Source organism: Choristoneura fumiferana, chromosome 10, assembly GCF_025370935.1.
Source record: "Choristoneura fumiferana chromosome 10, NRCan_CFum_1, whole genome shotgun sequence".
In the NCBI taxonomy this organism is placed as follows: Eukaryota; Metazoa; Arthropoda; class Insecta; order Lepidoptera; family Tortricidae; genus Choristoneura; species Choristoneura fumiferana.
The window spans coordinates 12,551,536-12,570,825 of NC_133481.1; the positions used below are offsets into that span (position 1 = coordinate 12,551,536).

At 36.5% G+C, this 19,290-nt stretch overlaps 1 protein-coding gene across 2 annotated transcripts in view; it reads right to left on the minus strand.

Annotated features, from left to right (window-relative positions):
* LOC141432116 (ATP-binding cassette sub-family G member 1) overlaps positions 1-14,182 on the minus strand; it is a 64,899-nt gene extending 50,717 nt beyond the window's left edge. Inside the window, exons 1-2 of one of the 2 annotated variants that reach the window (XM_074093543.1) lie at positions 14,033-14,182; positions 1,122-1,456 (exon numbers count right to left, since the gene is read on the minus strand). In XM_074093543.1, the coding sequence (XP_073949644.1) occupies positions 1,122-1,257 (136 nt within the window). In that variant the 5' untranslated portion in view covers positions 1,258-1,456; positions 14,033-14,182. Of the gene's footprint in view, positions 1-1,121; positions 1,457-14,022 lie in introns of both variants that reach the window. The other variant, XM_074093544.1, reaches the window with a different exon arrangement.
* Between the last annotated feature and the right edge of the window lie 5,108 nt (positions 14,183-19,290).

A 19,290-nucleotide genomic window follows, 5' to 3' on the forward strand; every position in this document is an offset into this window, starting at 1 on the left:
TACACAGAGAGGAGAACAAAGGCGAGCTTATCCCTAAAAAGGTATCTCTTCTAGCTAACCTAGTTAGGAGAAAACATTTGTTTATATAGAAGATTATTATATTATTATTATTTATAGGATCAAAATATAAAATTTAGTCAACTATTAACCAAGTGACTGACTAGGTACTATAATTTTAGTACTTACTTATTTAAGTAACTCATTGAATCATGCAGGAATGGCATGATAATTAGTTGTATGTACTAGTAAAATATGGTCATATTTTGTGTAATTATCATATACTTTGTCGTAAATGCATGTCATAATGAAACTAGCAAAATGTCAATGTGTACGCGAAGGGAAATGACATTGACACAGTTTCTACGGCCACCGCATCATTCTTATATCTTTAATAATTCGGCAGATATACTGCTTAAAATTTTGGGACGATAAGAGTAGTAAGTAGTTAATTAAAATTATGAGATAATTATTCATCTTTTTTTTCTAATGAAGGTGAGTGCACGGTTCACTTTGAATTATAATGAAATCAAAAGTATCAAATTGACGTTCTAAGGCTGCTATGATGATGATGAATTGATATTGGTATCAAGCGGTGTGGCAAAAGCATGAAGACCGTTAGACTAGGTGGGCTCCAAAACCTACGAATAATCTCAAAGTAGACAAACTACTTACTGAAAATTTTAACAAACTTGATTGTTTCCAAATTGATCCGGGCCGTAAGAAAATGTTTAGTGGGTCGCATGCAGCCCGCGAGTCGCTTGTTTGACATGGCTTAGAATTAGAAGTTAACGAGTGGCTTACCAAATCTTAGAAAAATAATATTCGCCGCTTATTACTCGTAGGACGAAACCCTATAAGTAAACTTCGTTTTATTTTATTCGAGTGGTTAACATGTTTTTTATCTTGCTCGACATTAACATATTGTGCACCAATGAACCACATTAAAAAACGAGCTAACGAATAACGGGGTTAATATTTACGAACATTAAATCACCATTACGTTAAAAACCAGTTCTGATCTTTCGCTGACGGCGTTGACCTACTACGCAACCCAAAAGCCGAAATGCCGTAACGACATCGTTATATCACACACAAAAAATGGCAACAAATAAATCACTTACCAAAACGAAATTTGCTGAGAGAAAACGTATTAAAAGTGCAGCGTATGTTTTTGAATTCCAATAATACTGATGCTCGTGGTACGAGTGGGAGGACGTTGTTGTTCCCGAGTTCCATCAGCTCGGCTGGGCCCGTCATTGTCACTACGGGAGAGTCACTTTCACTTATAAGTGGGACGCCTTTTGTGCGCTCTCTAGACAAGTCTGCGTCCGGCGGGTATGTATCACGAACTGATTTTCTGAAGGTCTTTAACGCCCGTTTTAATGATTGGCCGCAATCGTAATCGCCCGCGGGAAGCTTCTAAGTTCAACCCGGTAATAGTCCATTCTGTATCAATCTGTAAACAAAAGAAATATTGCGTTAATTTTAATTAGTTATCTAAACACGAATGTTTACCCGCGGCTTCGCTCGCGTTTACCATTATATGTAGCAGTCGAATTTAAATTCGGGGTTTTACAAAATTTCAAAAAAACAGTACTACTACCAGAATGTTATTGTCGCTCGGGAATCGCCAGTTTTTTTCTTTTTCCTGAAGATTGAAATGATAAAGAAAAATAACTTTTGTTGCGAGTTTCAAACGATATTAGCAAACTTAGTTAAAGTGTACCTACCATAGATGAGAGTGTGTATACTTGGTACCTACATCGAGTTTTTTATAAAAAGTGCAACAAAAACATCCGTGCCAAATTTCATGTCTCTCAACATAGCGGTTAAAATGTCGAGATTTGTTCCGATCTCGTGGGTATATCGGGGTAAAAAGTAGTCTTTTATTATTTTAGAAATTCAGCTAACATATCAAAACAAATATCATCAGCCGTCAGCTTCAGCTTATCAAAACAAATATCACAACACACGAACGCACGCGCACACAAACTTTCATATTATTAGTAGTAGTAGAATATACTCATTGATTGTGTTGATGACGAGGGTCTGACCGACAACAATTTGCTGATAGATTTTGTAAATATTATTATCATTATTCTTACGGCGTATCGACATTGTCGATTATGCCCAAGTACCTACTTACATAAAAACTATGTGAATTGTTCTTTTAGAAATTTGTTTAAAAATAAAATGACCTTACGCACTTTCACAAGAACCTGCGTAACTTTTTCAAATATTCGGTTTCTTAATATTGTTAGTCAAACATTGTATCTAATACCTTTAAACGAGCAATTCTTGTGTATATATATATATAATCAGAATCTCGGAAACGGCTCCAACGATTTCGATGAAGTATGTTATTGATTTAGTTTGCGACTCTGTGAAGGATATAGGATAGTGTTTATTACGGAAAATTATAATGCCCACGGGTGCGTGGCAAATGAATTCTTTGCAAATGAACAACAAACCCTAGCGAGTAAATTAATACACTTTGCGTTGCGTGCGTGGACTTCTATTTTATTTAATGGGTTGGGCTTGGTTGGAGTACGTCATGGTTGAATGTCCGCGATCCCATGGCGTTCCCATAATGGCAGTGGGCAAACACCGATGTGTTTTTTCAAAGCTTTTATTTAACTTGCAATGTACTCGTATGTTTATTAATGTTTAATGTATGTATTCTACGTATATGTACCTATATGCGGGTCAAATCTTGCAAGTTAAATTCGACCCACATTTAGGAGTCGGATTGTCATGAAGTTTGGCATACTTATGTAAATTGCGTGGCAATATAATAATCTGGTAATGACATCCTGGTAGTATCACAAGGATTGTCTCCGCAGGACAGAACTCTTCAACGGTTAATACCATCGACTTGAAATTTGGTATGCAAATTTAGTTTTGGGTGACAATGCAAGTACAGTCAACAAAAAGTACAGCCAGTAAAATAGTTTGTATTATAAATGAAATGTTTACCAAAAACTTATAGTGGGTAGCTCCCTAAAGTGAGAGAGCCCCACATGTAATTTTCCACAAAAAGCATTTTCATATCGCAAAATACAAGATTATAGAGTTGCGTCGGGGTACGTCATACTTAGTTGATTCTGCGATCCCATGGCGTTCCATAACGGCAGAGTGGACAAATGCCGACGTATATTTAGTAGATACCTATATTCTAAAGGAGAGAGTTCCACTTAACTTTTCACTTTGAATTTTCCAGGTTGGGTGCGTTTCTCATACAGTACCTAACGCATTTTTCCATCGCAAAAATACGTTCGAAGAACATATCCTCCCTTAGGCAGTTCAGTAAAAACAGGTTAGAATTGTGCCAAAGAACTAAACTAAGCGCTTAGGTATACTAAGTAAGTACATACGTAGCAAAGGAGCTCCGCGCCACTTGTCTTAAATTTTTCTGTTTGTTTCTTTATCACGTCAAAACTGCTAAATTGATTTAGATGAAATTCAGTTTACAGATATTTTGAGTCCCGGGGAAGGACATAGGATAGTTTTTATTGCGTAAATTGAAAAGTACCTGCTGGATAGCGATAAACGAAAACGAACGAGCTAGTATAATTTAAATGAGCTGCGGTATCAGAAGTAGCTTTGATAAAAATAAAAGAAAAGCAAAATTAACAGTGTCTGTGTACAGTTAGGTAGGCCGTAGGCAGCTACACGTTGTGTTCAGAATGGCATGAAATGATAATCAAAATTTAGCTCTATTTCAACTCTATTAAAATGTGAACTCAGAGCAAAAATAAACCTTATTGTTCATGAAATATGTTGTAATAGTTGTACAATTTGACGCTATTGTCTAGTTAAAACGATTAAACCTTGAATTTTGTTCTCCGCTCTGATAAAACAGATAACTGACTGTGTTATGGTAAATAAGTACTTACTAATAGTTAATGTCAGTAACAAAATAGTATTACATGAGGTTGATTTTATTTTGTTTAGTTTAATTTTTAGTTGACATGTAATTTAATTATTTGTAATTTTAATAAATAAATATATAGATAATAGGTATACATGTAAAATATATAAAAAAATACGACACAAATAAATTACTTTTTAATTTCCTTATACTTTAACCCGAATAAGGAAAATTATCGACAAAAAAATAATCATAAACAATCCGTCTCAAATATCATTACAATTGAGATTGAGAATGGCTCAATTGCTTTGACAATTTTTTTTTGTTTTGTTCCTATAGAAAAAAAACCGGCCAAGAGCGTGTCGGACACGCCCAAAATAGGGTTCCGTAGCCATTACGAAAAAAATAAGTAAGTAATATTTTTCTATGGATTTCGTATTTTATGGAATCTTCCAAGTTTAGGTATATTTTATACCTTAGGCTGCTATTTAAGAGTAAAACTACTAATAATTCTCAAAAAAACTTAGCCGTTATAGTGTTCGTTGAAAGTTTGATATAGGTACACTATCATCCTGAATTATTTCAAATTTTTTCACCCACCGGTTTACATTTTAGAGGGTGGGGGGGACGCTCGATTTTAATGAAAATTTGCACTTAAAACTTGAATATTTCGCAAAAAACCAATGAATCGAAAAATCCTCTTTGCAAACCCTTAATGGTTTTAAAACCAGGGTGGGTTTGGATGGATGGAATGGTTTTAAAAGACCTATCCAACGATAATGAGAAAAAAAATCGCCCCCACTTTACGTCTATGGGAGGAATCCTAAAAAAATTTTTTTTAATTTTTTTAATGTAGGTAGGGGAAGTCCGGGAGACTTGAACCTCATTTTACTCTTATGCCGCTAAAGTTGTAACCGTAAGTGGCAGTAACCCGATTTTTGGCATGTAGACGTCATGCCTAAATAGGTATCGTTAGGTGTTATTGAAATGATAATAAAAAAAGAATTGCAATTTCGGCATAGTTTACATATATATCCGTGCCAAATTACAGCTTTCTAGCATTGATATTCTCTGAGCAAAGCCGCGGACAGACGGACGGACAGACAGACAAACAGTCAGACAGACAGACATGGCGAAACTATCAGGGTTCCGTTTTTGCCATTTTGACAGAACATTTTAGGAGAAATAAAATCCGCAACAGAGGCAAAGTCGTGGGTATCAGCCAGTGAGTAATAAAAAATAACGTTTGATTTTTTTCATTAGAAACACTAGTTCTTGCGTACTTTCTTTCTAATTTACACAAGGTCCGAGGTCCAAGAGTCCAAGGTCTTTAACTGAGGCTCTGCTCAGAACTCCAAAGGAGGTGATCTGGAGATCTGCCAACTAACCATGGATGCGCTGCTGAGCTCCAGGTGTCCGAAGGACTGATATAATTAGAAATATCGCCCTGCAATCTAGAACTGGAACCATTAGAACTGGAAATGCCATTAGACAATGAAATAATGTTAAATTTTGACGTTCGGCGTAAACCTATCTTTGTTTACTGTAATTGTGCGAATAGACACGTAATGTAACTCGTCATTCCTAAATATGAATAAAAACAACAGGAAATATATTATGATATGGTTCATACTACCCGATTTCATATTGTAATATTATCTACTAGCTGTTACTACTGATTACTGCTCGCGGCTATGTTTGTAAACATATTGACGTAGTTAGTGTTGTAACAAAATATTATGTAGTATTATGTTCGCCACCCTGCTGCTTGGTGTGAGACGCTACAGGACCCCATTGTACCTCCACAATAAAATTGTTTGGTCGAGGAGTGAGCGCAGGAGCGCAATGGCTCTTGTGCCCAAGCACCGGACCGCAGCATTCCGCCATAATTCCGCGGAAGTTTTAAGTTTGCGGCGGAAAATCATTATGGCACTTGGTATAAAATGTTCTACGGTAAGACAGAAATCAAATGGTCCGATTGTACTTACAAGGTGACGGTTGTGTCACGGAATTGTTTCAAACACAACACATGTTGGAAGTAGCTTGACTCTGAATACCTACTTGAGTGACGCGTTTACTTCCATATGGTCAATTCTCATGATAATAAACATTTTATTTATTCATTGTTACCTACATACTCGTAGCTTTAGACAGCGTACCATCACATCAACATCATCATCATCATCAGCTGGAAGACATCCACTGCTGAGCAAAGGCCGCCATTAGAACGCCATAATGAACGTCAATTCGCCACTTGCATCCACCGGTTGCCCGCAATTATCACGATTCGTCAGTCCACCTAGTGGGAGGCCTGGTAACGCTTCGTCTTCCGGCTCGCGATCTCCACTCGAGGACTTATTAAGTACCATCACATATTAAGTAGATATACCTTAAGGTGACGAATGTATTGAATTTGTTACTGTGCAAATCAACTTGTGTTACAATTTTATACTAATACCTACCTACTGATTACAGTGGCCTTGCAACTTGGTATTGACTTGACGTTATACAAAAGATTCTGCTTCTAACAATCACGGTCGTGGCGTTGCGTGATGCAATCCGTGTAGTAACCTCTTCAAGTGTATGAAAAATAAATCCTTATATGGACACTGGGCACCAATACGTTGACCGAGGAAAGAACCAGCCTTATGGTCACCTGTGGAACGGTCAAGCTTATTTTTTTCTTGTTTTTAACCGACTTCAAAAAAGGAGGTGGTTCTATGTTCCAATGTTTGTATTGTTTTTTTAGTATGTTCACCGATTATTCAGTCAATTGTGGACCGATTTTCAAAATTATTTTTTTATTCGAAAGAGTACTATTCTGAGGTGGTCCCATTGTCACCAAGTCAAGATCTGATGATGTGATCCTAGGGAAATCGAGGGCAAACCTCAAATTTTATAGGCACACCTAAGGCGATTTTGGCATTTTTAGCATTGAAATAAGCATTTACATTTAGAAAGTTTCATTTGGTAAACTGGACCTGATGAAGAAGACTGTAGATGGCAAATGGAATTCCTAAAAGCTAAGCAATGACTCGCGCGTCTATAAATAATCATGATTTAATAACTTAGATAAGCGACTAAGAAGAAGCTGATTCTTTCGAACTGATCTGATGCTGAAGCCGCAAGGTAGGCAACGGAACTCTGTTATAAAACAAAGTAACTAAGGCGTGTTTGGGCTTAATGGAATCGTTGTGAGATGTACTTTGGCTGCGAATCACTAAAGTGAGAAATAAAGATTTTTTTTAACAAAAATGTAAAACGGACTCCAAAAAAATAACATAAAATGGAACCGACAGCTAAAAACCTTGAAAATATTTTTCTAGGTAACCTACTAGCTCGAAGTCGGTGACTGAGCACGACCCAGCAGGAGGGATTGAAACCTACGTTGAAACCCATAGTATGTAGGTGATGTTGACGACTATTGTTCCACTCCTGCTGTCTCGTGCTGAGGCAACGACTTCGAGCTTTTAGGTATTTTCAAGGTTTTTGTAGTCGGTTCCATTTTTGTTATTAGCTTTCTTTTTCTTCATTCTTGTATGTTTTTGTATTTATTATGCACAAACTGTGTAAATGCAGGCTTTGAAAACTGTCAAAACTGTGCTTAGTCTGGACTAAGTTCTTTTAAAATATGTCAATATGTTTGCAATGTTTACCCAACATGAGAACGTATTAGAAACCAAAGTTAGCTGTTTGCTTATCACCTTTTAACAGATGGAATGTACTAATGGTCAACAAATATTTCTGTTGCATTCTAAGAAACTAGTCACTCATTTTATCATCACCTTTTTATTATTTATATATGTGCAGATATCTATTTTATTAAATTACTAGCTTTAACCTGTGGCTTCGTTCGCAGAATCATTAAGTAGTTGAAGTAATATTTCGGAATATTACTAGATTCTTACGCAAATAATGGCCTTTATTAACCACAAACTAAGAACACCCATAAAAAATGTTTTTAGACAGTTGAAATTGTGTGACTTTACATGCGTACTAGAGGCGTAGTAGCAACTCGATTCCCACTTTTTTAGATGACGTCAATGACGACTGGTGTCAAAGGGTCTGATAAAAAAGTGACAGATTCTGTACGTCATCTGCGGTTAAAAAATACGCAGTTTGAATGGGCTCTAAAACAATAGAAAACGGATGAAGCAGGTAAGTAAAGTTATACTTCCTGAATGTAAATAAGTAGGTACTTGACTTGGTTTTAAAAATGCCAAAATCGCTATAGGTGTGCTCATAAAATTTGAGGGTTGCTCTCGATTTCCCTAGCATTCCATAATCTGATCCTGACTGTGACATGGAACCACCTCGGAAGTATGCTCCTTAGAATAAAATATGATTTTGAAAATCAGTCCACCATCGACGAAGTAATCGGTATAATACTTACATAAACAATTAAATACGCTTAGTAGAACAAGATCCTCCTTTTTCGAAGTCGGTTAAAAATCATATGAACTTTTTGCCGTGTGCAAAGATTTTACGTTAAAAACGTGAAAGTGGTGAAGAAAGTGGCACCCTCATTTCATTGTACTCTCCTGCTGCCCCGTCATAAAATATGTTATTATTTAGGTAGCATTATTCTTTAAGCTAACGCTAAAGGTTTTAAGTAAATCATACGTATGAGTAACTCGTGACTTAAAGTTGGTCGCGTGTTAGCAAACACGTGCTGAGGATTGAATGTCTATGATATTGTGCCACTCACAGCAGCAGTTTGCACAGCTTTAAAACCGGTGGACTTCGAGCAGAGCGTTTGCAGTGCCAACTTCCAACAATATTTAAGAAAATATATAATGAGGGTTTTATGACAGGCGAAATATCGCTGGATGGTGTTAGTGAGTGTAGTTAATGTACGACTTGTTAATGCACGGCCTGATAATCCGTGCTTATGTGCACGAATTATTATGCCGTGCATTACCACCCCGTACCGAATTAGCAGGGAAATGGGCAATCAACTATTTTACCGACACTTTGGGCGTCTCCTGCGTTACCAAAATGGTATCTGGAGTTACCAAAAAATCGGATATTTCACGGTTTAATAGGTTGAACTTACGTAGGATGCATGTATTCATGTACACCATCTATTAAATTACAGAAAGAACATGTTTACTTACAAAAGTCTGCAATTGTTTGAAAAATGTCGCGGACAAATTAGTGTCAGTAAAAAGTTGATTGGCCCAAATAATAATGTACGCGCAATAATGTACGACGTGATAAATCCGCAGCATTATGTCTTCCAATTATCATGCCTTAAGATTTCCGTGATTGAAATTTAAAAAAATACCTAACATCTTAACCTGGCCAGGTCGGATCTGCTCCGACTATATCGATCTCGCTCGCTGCGCTCGCTCGATCCTGTCTGTTCATTCGAATCGATTGGATTCAGATTATCACGTCGTACATTATCACTACGTACATTACAGCGCGCGCAATATTTTGTACGCCTTGATAATGCGCGACCATGATAATGTACGGCATGATAATCGGAAGCAATAATGCTTCGGATTATCATGTCGTACATTATTGCGCGTACATTCCGAGTTGTACATGTCGTGAGGTCCGTTTGTCGTTACAGTCTTGCTTGCGATTAGCTCATTTATTTTAACCAATGACAAGTTGACACAAAGTCAAAGTCAAACGAACTTCACGTCACAGAAAACCCCCCATTATGACCAGACCCCATACATTTGGTGCCGTTGACACAAAAACGACGTCACGCTGCATATAGGCTGATTCAATTTACTTTTTTTGTACTTAATCATTTATAACGTATTACATATTTATTTAACCGTTGGTTAACCGTTTTCGATATTTAAAAAAAAATCACCCCCACATTTTGTATTCTCAAGCTTTTATTTAATTTCACCTTGCAAGTTAAATTCGACCGATAAAATTAAATTCAACCAACTTCCAGTAGTTGGATTGACTTGAAATTTGGTATAATTATGTTAATTGCGTGAGAATACAATAATCTGGTAGTGACATCCTGGTAGTTCGGCCAGGATCGTCTCCACAGGACAGAACTCTTCAACGGTTAATGGCATTGACTTGAAATTTGGTATGCAAATGTAGTTTGGTGACAATACAAGTACAGTCAGCAAAAAAAAAGCTTGTATTAAAAGTGAAATTTTTACCAAAAAACTTATTTCACGTAAGAGCAAGTTTCCTTGATATGTCTGATAGAAACCGTTTTCCTCAAAGTTCATAGTTACGTTTAGAACTTTTTAATCATCATCATCATCATCCCAGCCTATATACGTCCCACTGCTGGGCACAGGCCTCCTCTCAGAACAAGAGGGCTTGGGCCATAGTTCCCACGCGGGCCCAGTGAGGATTGGGAACTTCGCACGCACCATTGAATCGCTTCGCAGGTTTGTGCAGGTTTCCTCACGATGTTTTCCTTTGCCGCAAAGCTCGTGGTAAACTTCAAATGTAATTCCGCACATGAATTTCGAAAAACTCAGAGGTGCGAGCCGGGGTTCGAACCCACGACCCTCTGCTTGAGAGGCGATAGGTCAAACCACTAGGCCACCACGGCTTCAAACTTAGAACTTTTTAATACCTACAGTAATTTATGGACACCCTACCAAATAGCAGTGACCAATTTAATTGTGTGATACTAGTTGTTGCCTACGACTTCGTCTGCGAAGAATTCGTTTATTGCTATCCCGTGGGAGTTATCCAATTTTCTATGATAAAACTACACATTGTCCTTCCACGTGACATATACTATCTTCATATCATTTTTTTTCCGACTCTTAGTGCATGATTGAGTTTCAAACATCCTTAGAATACAATAAAAAACCGATATAACGATGATTTTAACTTTTTCATGCCCTAGGAATAAAAACTAACCCTGTCCCGTGGAATTTTCAAAAATTCTTTCCTTCTTATCCCTGTTTTAAATAATAATTCTTTGTGTCAGCCCAATTTAAATAGTTTCTTTTGTTTGTGCGTTATCTGTCAGTGTGTTACCGTGTTACTCAGTCACGGTAATGTTTTGAACATAGAGCTAATATGACGGATAGAACGGTTATTGTGTTTATACTTTTATTTATCTTAAGCATCTTCTTTACATAGTAAAATAAAGTCACTTCCCGCCGTCTGCACACTTCTTTTGATCTTTTAAAATAAGCGACGGATTTATTGCAGTTGCAATGTGATACCTATACTACCGACGCGTCCCAGCTTCGCGTGGGCTTATGGGGCTGAAAAATGTGAAGTTCCTTTGATTAGAGACCTTTTTTTAACTGCACCCATGTGAAGTCTGGGCGAGTCGCCAGTACCTATATTGCATTTAAGTAATAAAAGAATTCGCCAAAGTGCAAAACGGTTTGTTGACGCATAATGAGAATGTACCTACACTCCTTTCCTTATATTTGCTATGCAATCGTATTATCAATATTTTGCAATATAACCTGTTTTATTTAACCATACTAATTATTTCAGTTACATAACTTAATTATTTTTACTTTACTTGGAACGTGTGTGCCTATCCTGATATAAATGCGGATAAGTTTTCATGTTTTCGTAGATTTGATTAAATTACGGTAGTTAACTTATGAATGAAATGTAACCTTTTTGAACCATAAACCAGGCTGAAACCCTTTTTTTTAACCCTCGACGCAAAGAGAGGGGTGTTATAAGTTTGACCGCTATGTGTGTCTGTGTGTCTGTATGTCTGTGTGTCTGTGTGTGTGTCAGGTTGGAAAAAATACTTACCGTGAAAACTTTGAAATTGTTGTAGAGCGTAAATCATAAATGATTATTGACTATTTTTTTCTCGCAATTGAAGTGAAAAATAGAGTTTTCACCTCGAGACTAAAAGTCAATATAAACCCTCGGATAAATATACACCCTCGCTAAAGCTCGGGTGGCTAACCACCTCGGGTATATAATGGCTTATTTTAGTCCCTCGATAAAAAATATACTATTTATTGAACGTGGTATTTTATCTGGCTATGTTTTGCTATGTTTTTAGGTACTTACATATATACATGAGATTCCGAGATAAGATTCTTTATAAAAGCTTCTAGCTTACTGTTTTTCATATTTAATATTGTTATTTTTTTCTTGTTCAAAAGAGGTTAAGTTCGTATGATGTATATCAAACTTGACGTGTTCACGACAGTATTTTCCATTTGCACATTTCCTATCCGCACACAGCACATCTCTGGTGGAAACAGCTAAGCGGAGCGAGGCGAGGTAAATGACGCGTTACTTGCGCCCACGCGGGGTCCCTGCCCTTCCGCATACAGGACTAATAATAAGAGTAATATAAATGCCATCGTTTATTATCTATTTCGAGAAGCTGTCGCTGTTTTTTGTCCTCTTTTTGTGCACGTTTTTTGTGTTTCCACTGAATGAAATAATCCGTATAAAATAATACATTTTTTACCACAATCTCTGTTATAACTCATTATTCGACCAATTACCTAGAGCGGCGCTTTGTTACTAAATAAACAGATGGTTATTAGTGGTCACTACCTAGACGCTTCGCGTTTTCGTGAAATTTCTATTCTACTTTCTCCTACAGATTCGCCATGGCCGTCCTTCCGTCCGCGGGTCTAAGAGACTGCTAGTGATTAAAAGTTGTAATATTGCATAAGTATTAATTTTAATCATATCAACAACAAGTTACCTAATATAAAAAATAAGGACCTTATACTTACGTAAATTTGCAAGTTTTATAAACATATTATATAATATATGTATATTATATATGTATGTTATATAATACATATAATGTTTTACAAACGGATTTCTACAGTGAGAAAAGCTTAAAATACTTTATGGTGCCAAGTGAAAAAATAGACGGTGTTATTAAAGAAATAAGCTGTTGCTGATTTCATCTCCCAAGAACTCGTTTATCGCTAATCCCGCTGGTACTACAAAATTTTCCTGCATGTTTTAAAAATATCACATTGTGCAATTTCATCACAATCGGTTAAGTACTTTAATCGCCTCTGGAACCTTCAACAGATTTAACTGATCTGAGAATTATTTTTCCATTAGTAGAGGCCACAATAAAAATGGTAGGTACACAGTCTGAAAATTTAAAAAATCGACCTATTATTGTACAAAAGATGTAACACTATGACTGAGCGTTGTCCCGTTGACATTATATGGGCGCAGAATCCAAATAACCTAACCAACAAAAAGTTGGAAAACCCCCGACTTTGTCACTTCAAAGTTCAATCTCAAAAACGGCTGAACCGATTTTGATAAAACATGTCTAAGAACCATTGCTAAAATACCTGCTTTCAATAAAAAAAACCGCATTCAAAACAGTCCACCCGTTTAAGAGCTGCGGCACAGACAGACAGACACACACACACACACAGACACACATAGTCAAACTTAATTATAACCACCCTTCTTTTTGCGTCGGGGGTTAAAAAGCAGCATAGAACACTCGTCTGTCATTAGGTACTCTTTTTACTCGACTACGGCAAAGCCAAAGGAAGAGTAATGATTTTAGCAGTCTATGTATGTTTGTATTTACGTATGTTCCACCGTAGCATCTAGACTACTCGTCCGATTTTAATAAATAAGGTTTCAATCGATTCGTTATTATGCTCCGGGTGACATAGGATACCTTTTTATATAAAAAAATATATTGGTCAGATTTTTAATACCAAAAAGACGGGTACTACAATTAAATTTAAATTGATACATTTACAGAATCAAATAATTGCGGCCATACATTTATTTATTCAGTAGACATTTCTCAATCAACTTTTCGATCGTTATGTCTATGTTTGGCATAAATTTATTGACCGCGAACGTTGGTAGTTTTAAGCGTTAATCAAAGCGGTTCACTTAAAAATACGTTGCTAACTAGGTAAACAGATATTATATAAAAAAAGCACTTATTAAATTAGTACTCTTGATTCTGAATTTGAGAAAAATACAATAAATGTGCGTGAAAAAAAAAAAGAGTTATGAACTTGTATTTTATGTACATTTAATAACGAGCTGATCATAATTTCTATTCTTTAATTACGACAGTATTATCGTGTGCAAAAATTTGTTGCTGCATTAATTCAACATGCTTTCAGACACAAAACATGTCTGCGTGAAAAAATTTAAATTTAATTATCTAATATCGAGCACCAAACAATTTAAAACAAAGCAAATAAAATTACCTTACGTTACCTAAGAATATTATCACACACAAACACAATGTCCGAGAACCCGATTTCTCGCAAGAAGAAAGTTTTTGAACTCGCGATTTAAAGTTCGTAATACGATCTCGATGAACGCATGCGCGGTGTGACTACTGGCGGCGTCCGCACTGGGCTATGCACCGAGTGGGACTGACACACTGACAATTAAATAACCGTATCGATTCTTTCCGACATGCCATATGGAAAGCTAAAGCCGGGTCTCCACTGAGCGAGCCGCCTCGCGCGGCAAGCGCATCACGCATGATTTTGTTCGACACAGGGCTCAAAATCTCACCGAAAATGGCTGCCGCGCCAGCAGGGCTACTACGAAACTCGAAACTCGAAGTTCATGTCGTGCGGTCCCTCTTACACTTATAGTAAGTAAGTTCGTTTTATTTGCATTAAATGTGGTTAACAATGGATCTTCAAACAAAATTATAAAAATCACACATTTACTATTTAATACGATAGCGAGAGGGACGGTACGATACTAACTTCGAGTTTCGAGTTTCGTAGTAGCCCTGCAGGCCGCTCACTCAGTGGAGACCCGACTTTAATGTTTCACGATGACGAGCAAGACAGTTAGGATCAATTTAAATCTATATTTACTTTTGATTTCTAAAAACGATTAAGCACTGGTTATTTATCAATATTGAAACAACAATTATCGGTCCAAATTTTGAAAATGCGACACAAAAAACGATATTATTTCAATATTTTTTTGAGATTTTTTTCCACTAAAATGCCTTAAAACAAAAAAAATAGCTATGAAGCTTGTCTTTTAAAAACATAACCGTTTTCTTAGCTCTCCAACAATGCATAGCAACTAGGAACTTATTTCAAAGAAACGGAAAAAAAAGATCACAAACAAAGGCAGCAGGCGGAGGCAGCAAACTGGCAGGTTGAAAAAAAAAACAGTGCCAACGGAACCCTATTACTGAGACTCCGCTGTCTTTCTGTCTGTACAGGGCTCTATCTCTTGAGCCGTAATAGTGTGGTTGCTAAAACAACAAATACCAAAACCAGAATAAAATAAAAATATTCGTTCAGCGCCTTAATCACCTGCCTTTTCAACAAGTTTTGAATTAACCTAACCTAACCTAACCAACAAAAAGTTTGATAAGCCCGACTTTGTCAATTCAAAGTTCAATATCACAAAAACGGCTGAACCGAATTTAATAAAACATGTCTAAGAACCATCGCTCGAAAACCTGCTTTCAAATAAAAAAAATCTCATTCAAATCGGTCCACCCGTTTAAGAGCTACGGTGCCACAGACAGACAGACTCGCAGACACACAAAGCGGTCACACAAAACTTGACAGCGCAATGGGTTTATGATTTGTAACATTTGCTTTACCTCCTTTTTTAACTGACTTCAAAAAGGAAGAGGTTATCTATTCGCTTGTATTTTTTTATGTTTGTTACCTCAGAACTCTGTCATTTATGTCTGTTATTTATGTCATTATAGATTCGATTTTTTTTTGCGTTCGAATAGGATCGATCGATCTGATGATTGGAAATCGAGGGGACTCTTCAAACATTGTAGGGGCACCTATGGTAAATTGGATATATTTAGAAGTAACTCATGCATTATTGCTCTTGAACATCATCATTTGGTGAAGTGGAACTGATGATGAAGACCTAAGACCTCAGTTGACTATCGGAGTTACTACTCAAAAACAAGTATTTCACGGGTTGAATTTCAATTACTTAAACACAGTTGCTAAGCAATTTATGCTCCTCGTAATGCACATGGTGCTATGGAACGGGTGGTGAAGCACCAGGACTCCTCAATAATAAATAATAAATATATTGAACGTCTCAGCATCGGAAAAAGCAATCTTTCGTAAAAGTTGACGATTAGTTGACATTAAACTTTTGTAGCTTAGATTATATACACTAAAAAGCGTGAAAAAAAATTATAACAAAAAATTAACCGTCTACATTAAACCATGAAAAAAATAAAGTCGGTTAAATTTTTCTTATATCATTTTTTTGTATAGTGACTTTGTGACTACTGGTTTTAATTTATCAGGATTTAATAATACGCTTGAAGTTATACTTATAAATTATGTGGCTCAATGGAAAATCAATTCTGTATTTTTTTTTAACTGTTTATTATAAATCAGAATATCATTACAAAATTTTTATAATTCCTTAGTTAATAATCTTTATTATTTAAGATTTTATAACTAAGGAGTGCGAGGGGCGGGCGAGCCCTCATCTATAATTCAAATATAATGTTCACATTGTTTGCATGCTACATGCTACTTATATCTATATTGCTTAGTTTTATTATTTTAGGTATATGGTTATTGCCTGGCCTTGTTTACTTCTTATTTGCTTTATTTTAATGTAAGCTAACTGTATTATCATTCTATCTATTTAATATATACACGTTTTGCAGGTGGTAGGACCTTGTGCAAGATCCGCCCGGATTGCTACCACCATCTTACTCGCTAATCCTGCCGTGAAGCAACAGTGCTTGCACTGTTGTATTTCGGCGTGGAGAGCAAGACAGCCGGTGAAGTAACTGGCACTTGAGGTATCCCAACTTAGGCCTCTAGGTTGGCAACGCATCTGCAATTTCCCTGGTGTTGCAGGTGTCTATGGGCGGTGGTGATCTCTTACCATCAGGAGACCCACTTGCTCGTTTGCCAACCAGTCGAATAAAAAAAAACACGTACTTTACAGCTTTCATACAGACTTCACCATGACCAACAATATAGCTGTATTTTTAAAGATGTAATAACATAAATCACGCGGAATGGTAGGCTTCATGTACTTGCATGTACTTGCATAAGCGATGTGATTGATGGTACACCGAAAATTGGTGATTTCAGTTTTGATTTGAAAGTCATTTAATGTATTGGCTATATCAATTAGATCAAGATTTATTGGAAGGCGATTTTATAAAATGGTTATTTTCCAACCGTTGCGTGAGGTTTATATATTTTTTAAACTGCATTATAATGCCATCCGCAGTAATTGCGTAGGTACGGTACGTCGGCAACTTTCTCGATACAGCACAGGTCGTTTGTGAATACGACGTCATACAACGATGGTAAGCAACAATCACTCTTGCATTATAGTAGGCAACTCAAGCAATGTACAGCAATCCGGTATAGAAAGAAAGTTTATAGGACGAGAATGCAGTCCCTGGGTTGGGCCATAGGTACTTTGCAGCTTAGTGAAAACAGACATTACAATTTTTATTTTTAGATACCTACGCGTATAATAATACTTTCTTGTTTATAAAAAGTTTTGTTTGCGTTTGGGTAAAGGTAAAAAGCTTTTTATAAGTACGTAAAAGTAAAAGTGAAAAATATGTAACAAAAAATTTGAGTTAAAGGCTAAAAACACGTTCTAATGATATCTGCCTAACAGTTCCATCCATAAGACCACGAAAAAATGAACCTTAAGACCATTCGAAGACGCTCAAACACGGCTAGGTAACGAAGTAATTCTGTTTTGGAGATCTAATGTTTAGCTTTCAAGCTCTATGGTACCGTGTTATTGTATTGTTGTAATGCCGTTTCCAATCAATTTAACAAAAATAAAGCTGACCAAGTAGGTCCATGACCTAGTGGGAGGCCTGCTAGCTTTGCGTCTTCGGTTCGACTCGGAAATGTTTCTCCCCGAACGGTTATTTCTTCTTTGAAGCGATTTTGATCCTGCCCATTGTCTATTCAACTTACATGTTCTTCGAGCTACGTCGATTACTCAATTCTTTGACGAATTCCTGTATCCTGCTGGCCTCACTATCTTAGTGAAGATGCTTTTTGTTAAGAAGCTGGTGTAAAGCCAAAACCACATGGCATTAGAAGCATTGAAAGTTGTATTAAGGTGTCACCTTCATTGCGTAAATATCCAGTATCTCAAGAGTATCTCAGGGGAGCAGGAAGTTATACAACCGTTCAACTTAATTCCTTTGCTTTAGAACTTTCTGGAAAATGATCAGGCTTCTTATAAAAACTCAGTAGATGTTTGAGATTCTGGAGAATGAGCTGAGTTAGGCCTGGACGTTTACGCTTTGATTTACAAAGTACCTATAGCGTAAAATATAAATAAAGAATAGAATAATATAAATAAGCATAAAATATAAATACACACATACTTCACCGGTCCTCCGGTCACCGGAAAACTTATGATAATCGCCAACTGCACAACGTGCAAAGTACAACCATAAAACAATTATTGTTTTAGTTAAAAAAAGAGGTTTAACTTTTTTTCACTTCTAACTAATATGTGTGCCTCCAACTTGACACTGATTAATGACAAAATAAGTCGAAATAGCTATTTATTGAAAACAAGATGCTAAGAATAAAGCACTTCGAACAAAGTTAATTTTTACGTCCGTATAGGAGTGACGTCATAGAGGCTACACAAAGATATAAACTAATCGTATCTACCCCTTATTTCTCGTAGTACCACCAACTTCTCCACCACTGGTACTTACCAGAAGGAATCGTCTTTCCACTGACATCTAACCTGCGTACTTAACTTATTCTAAGTGATCCACTTTAACTTGACTTTAATGGTCTACAGCAATGTAAAGAAGTAAAACGTAATACTTAATTACCATCACAAATGTAGCGCGTGTATGCAAAGATCTTTAACTATTATAGGTACTCGAATAATTGGATAGTAACGCCTATGAATAGTTTACGCGCAAATATTAACTTTTGTCTCAGTCATAGTGACATTTTAATTTCAGGAACTTGTACATTCTACCTAATACAAAATATCATAAACAGCACGTAATGTACTTAATAAGAGTTATTCATCGTCGTCATCAGTCGGAAAGGTCAAACTGTCAAATAATGGCTTAAATGACTACATGCCAACAGCATCCACCGTTGCCCGCAACTCTCACGTTATCGTTAGTCCACCTAGTGGTAGGCCTGCCAATGCCAACATAGCGTCTTCCGGTACAGTACAGAACTTCTTTCTTCCCCAACCATTATGTGTTCTTCAAGCAATGTGGCCTGCCCACTGATACTTCAACTTACACACGAAGTTTCTTCAAACTCTGCCCTGTAATGTTATCGTAACAAGCTACTGAGAGTACTACTACAAACAACAACTTATATGTTTGCGGTATTTTAAGTAAACATAATTGCAAACTGATCAAGCTATTTTTTGATTGAGTTCTTTTAAGATTGGTTTTTGGTATTTTTGTATTTTTTATTTCAACTCCAAATTTTGTTACTTTTACGGTCATCCCGTAAAATTCATATCGAAAA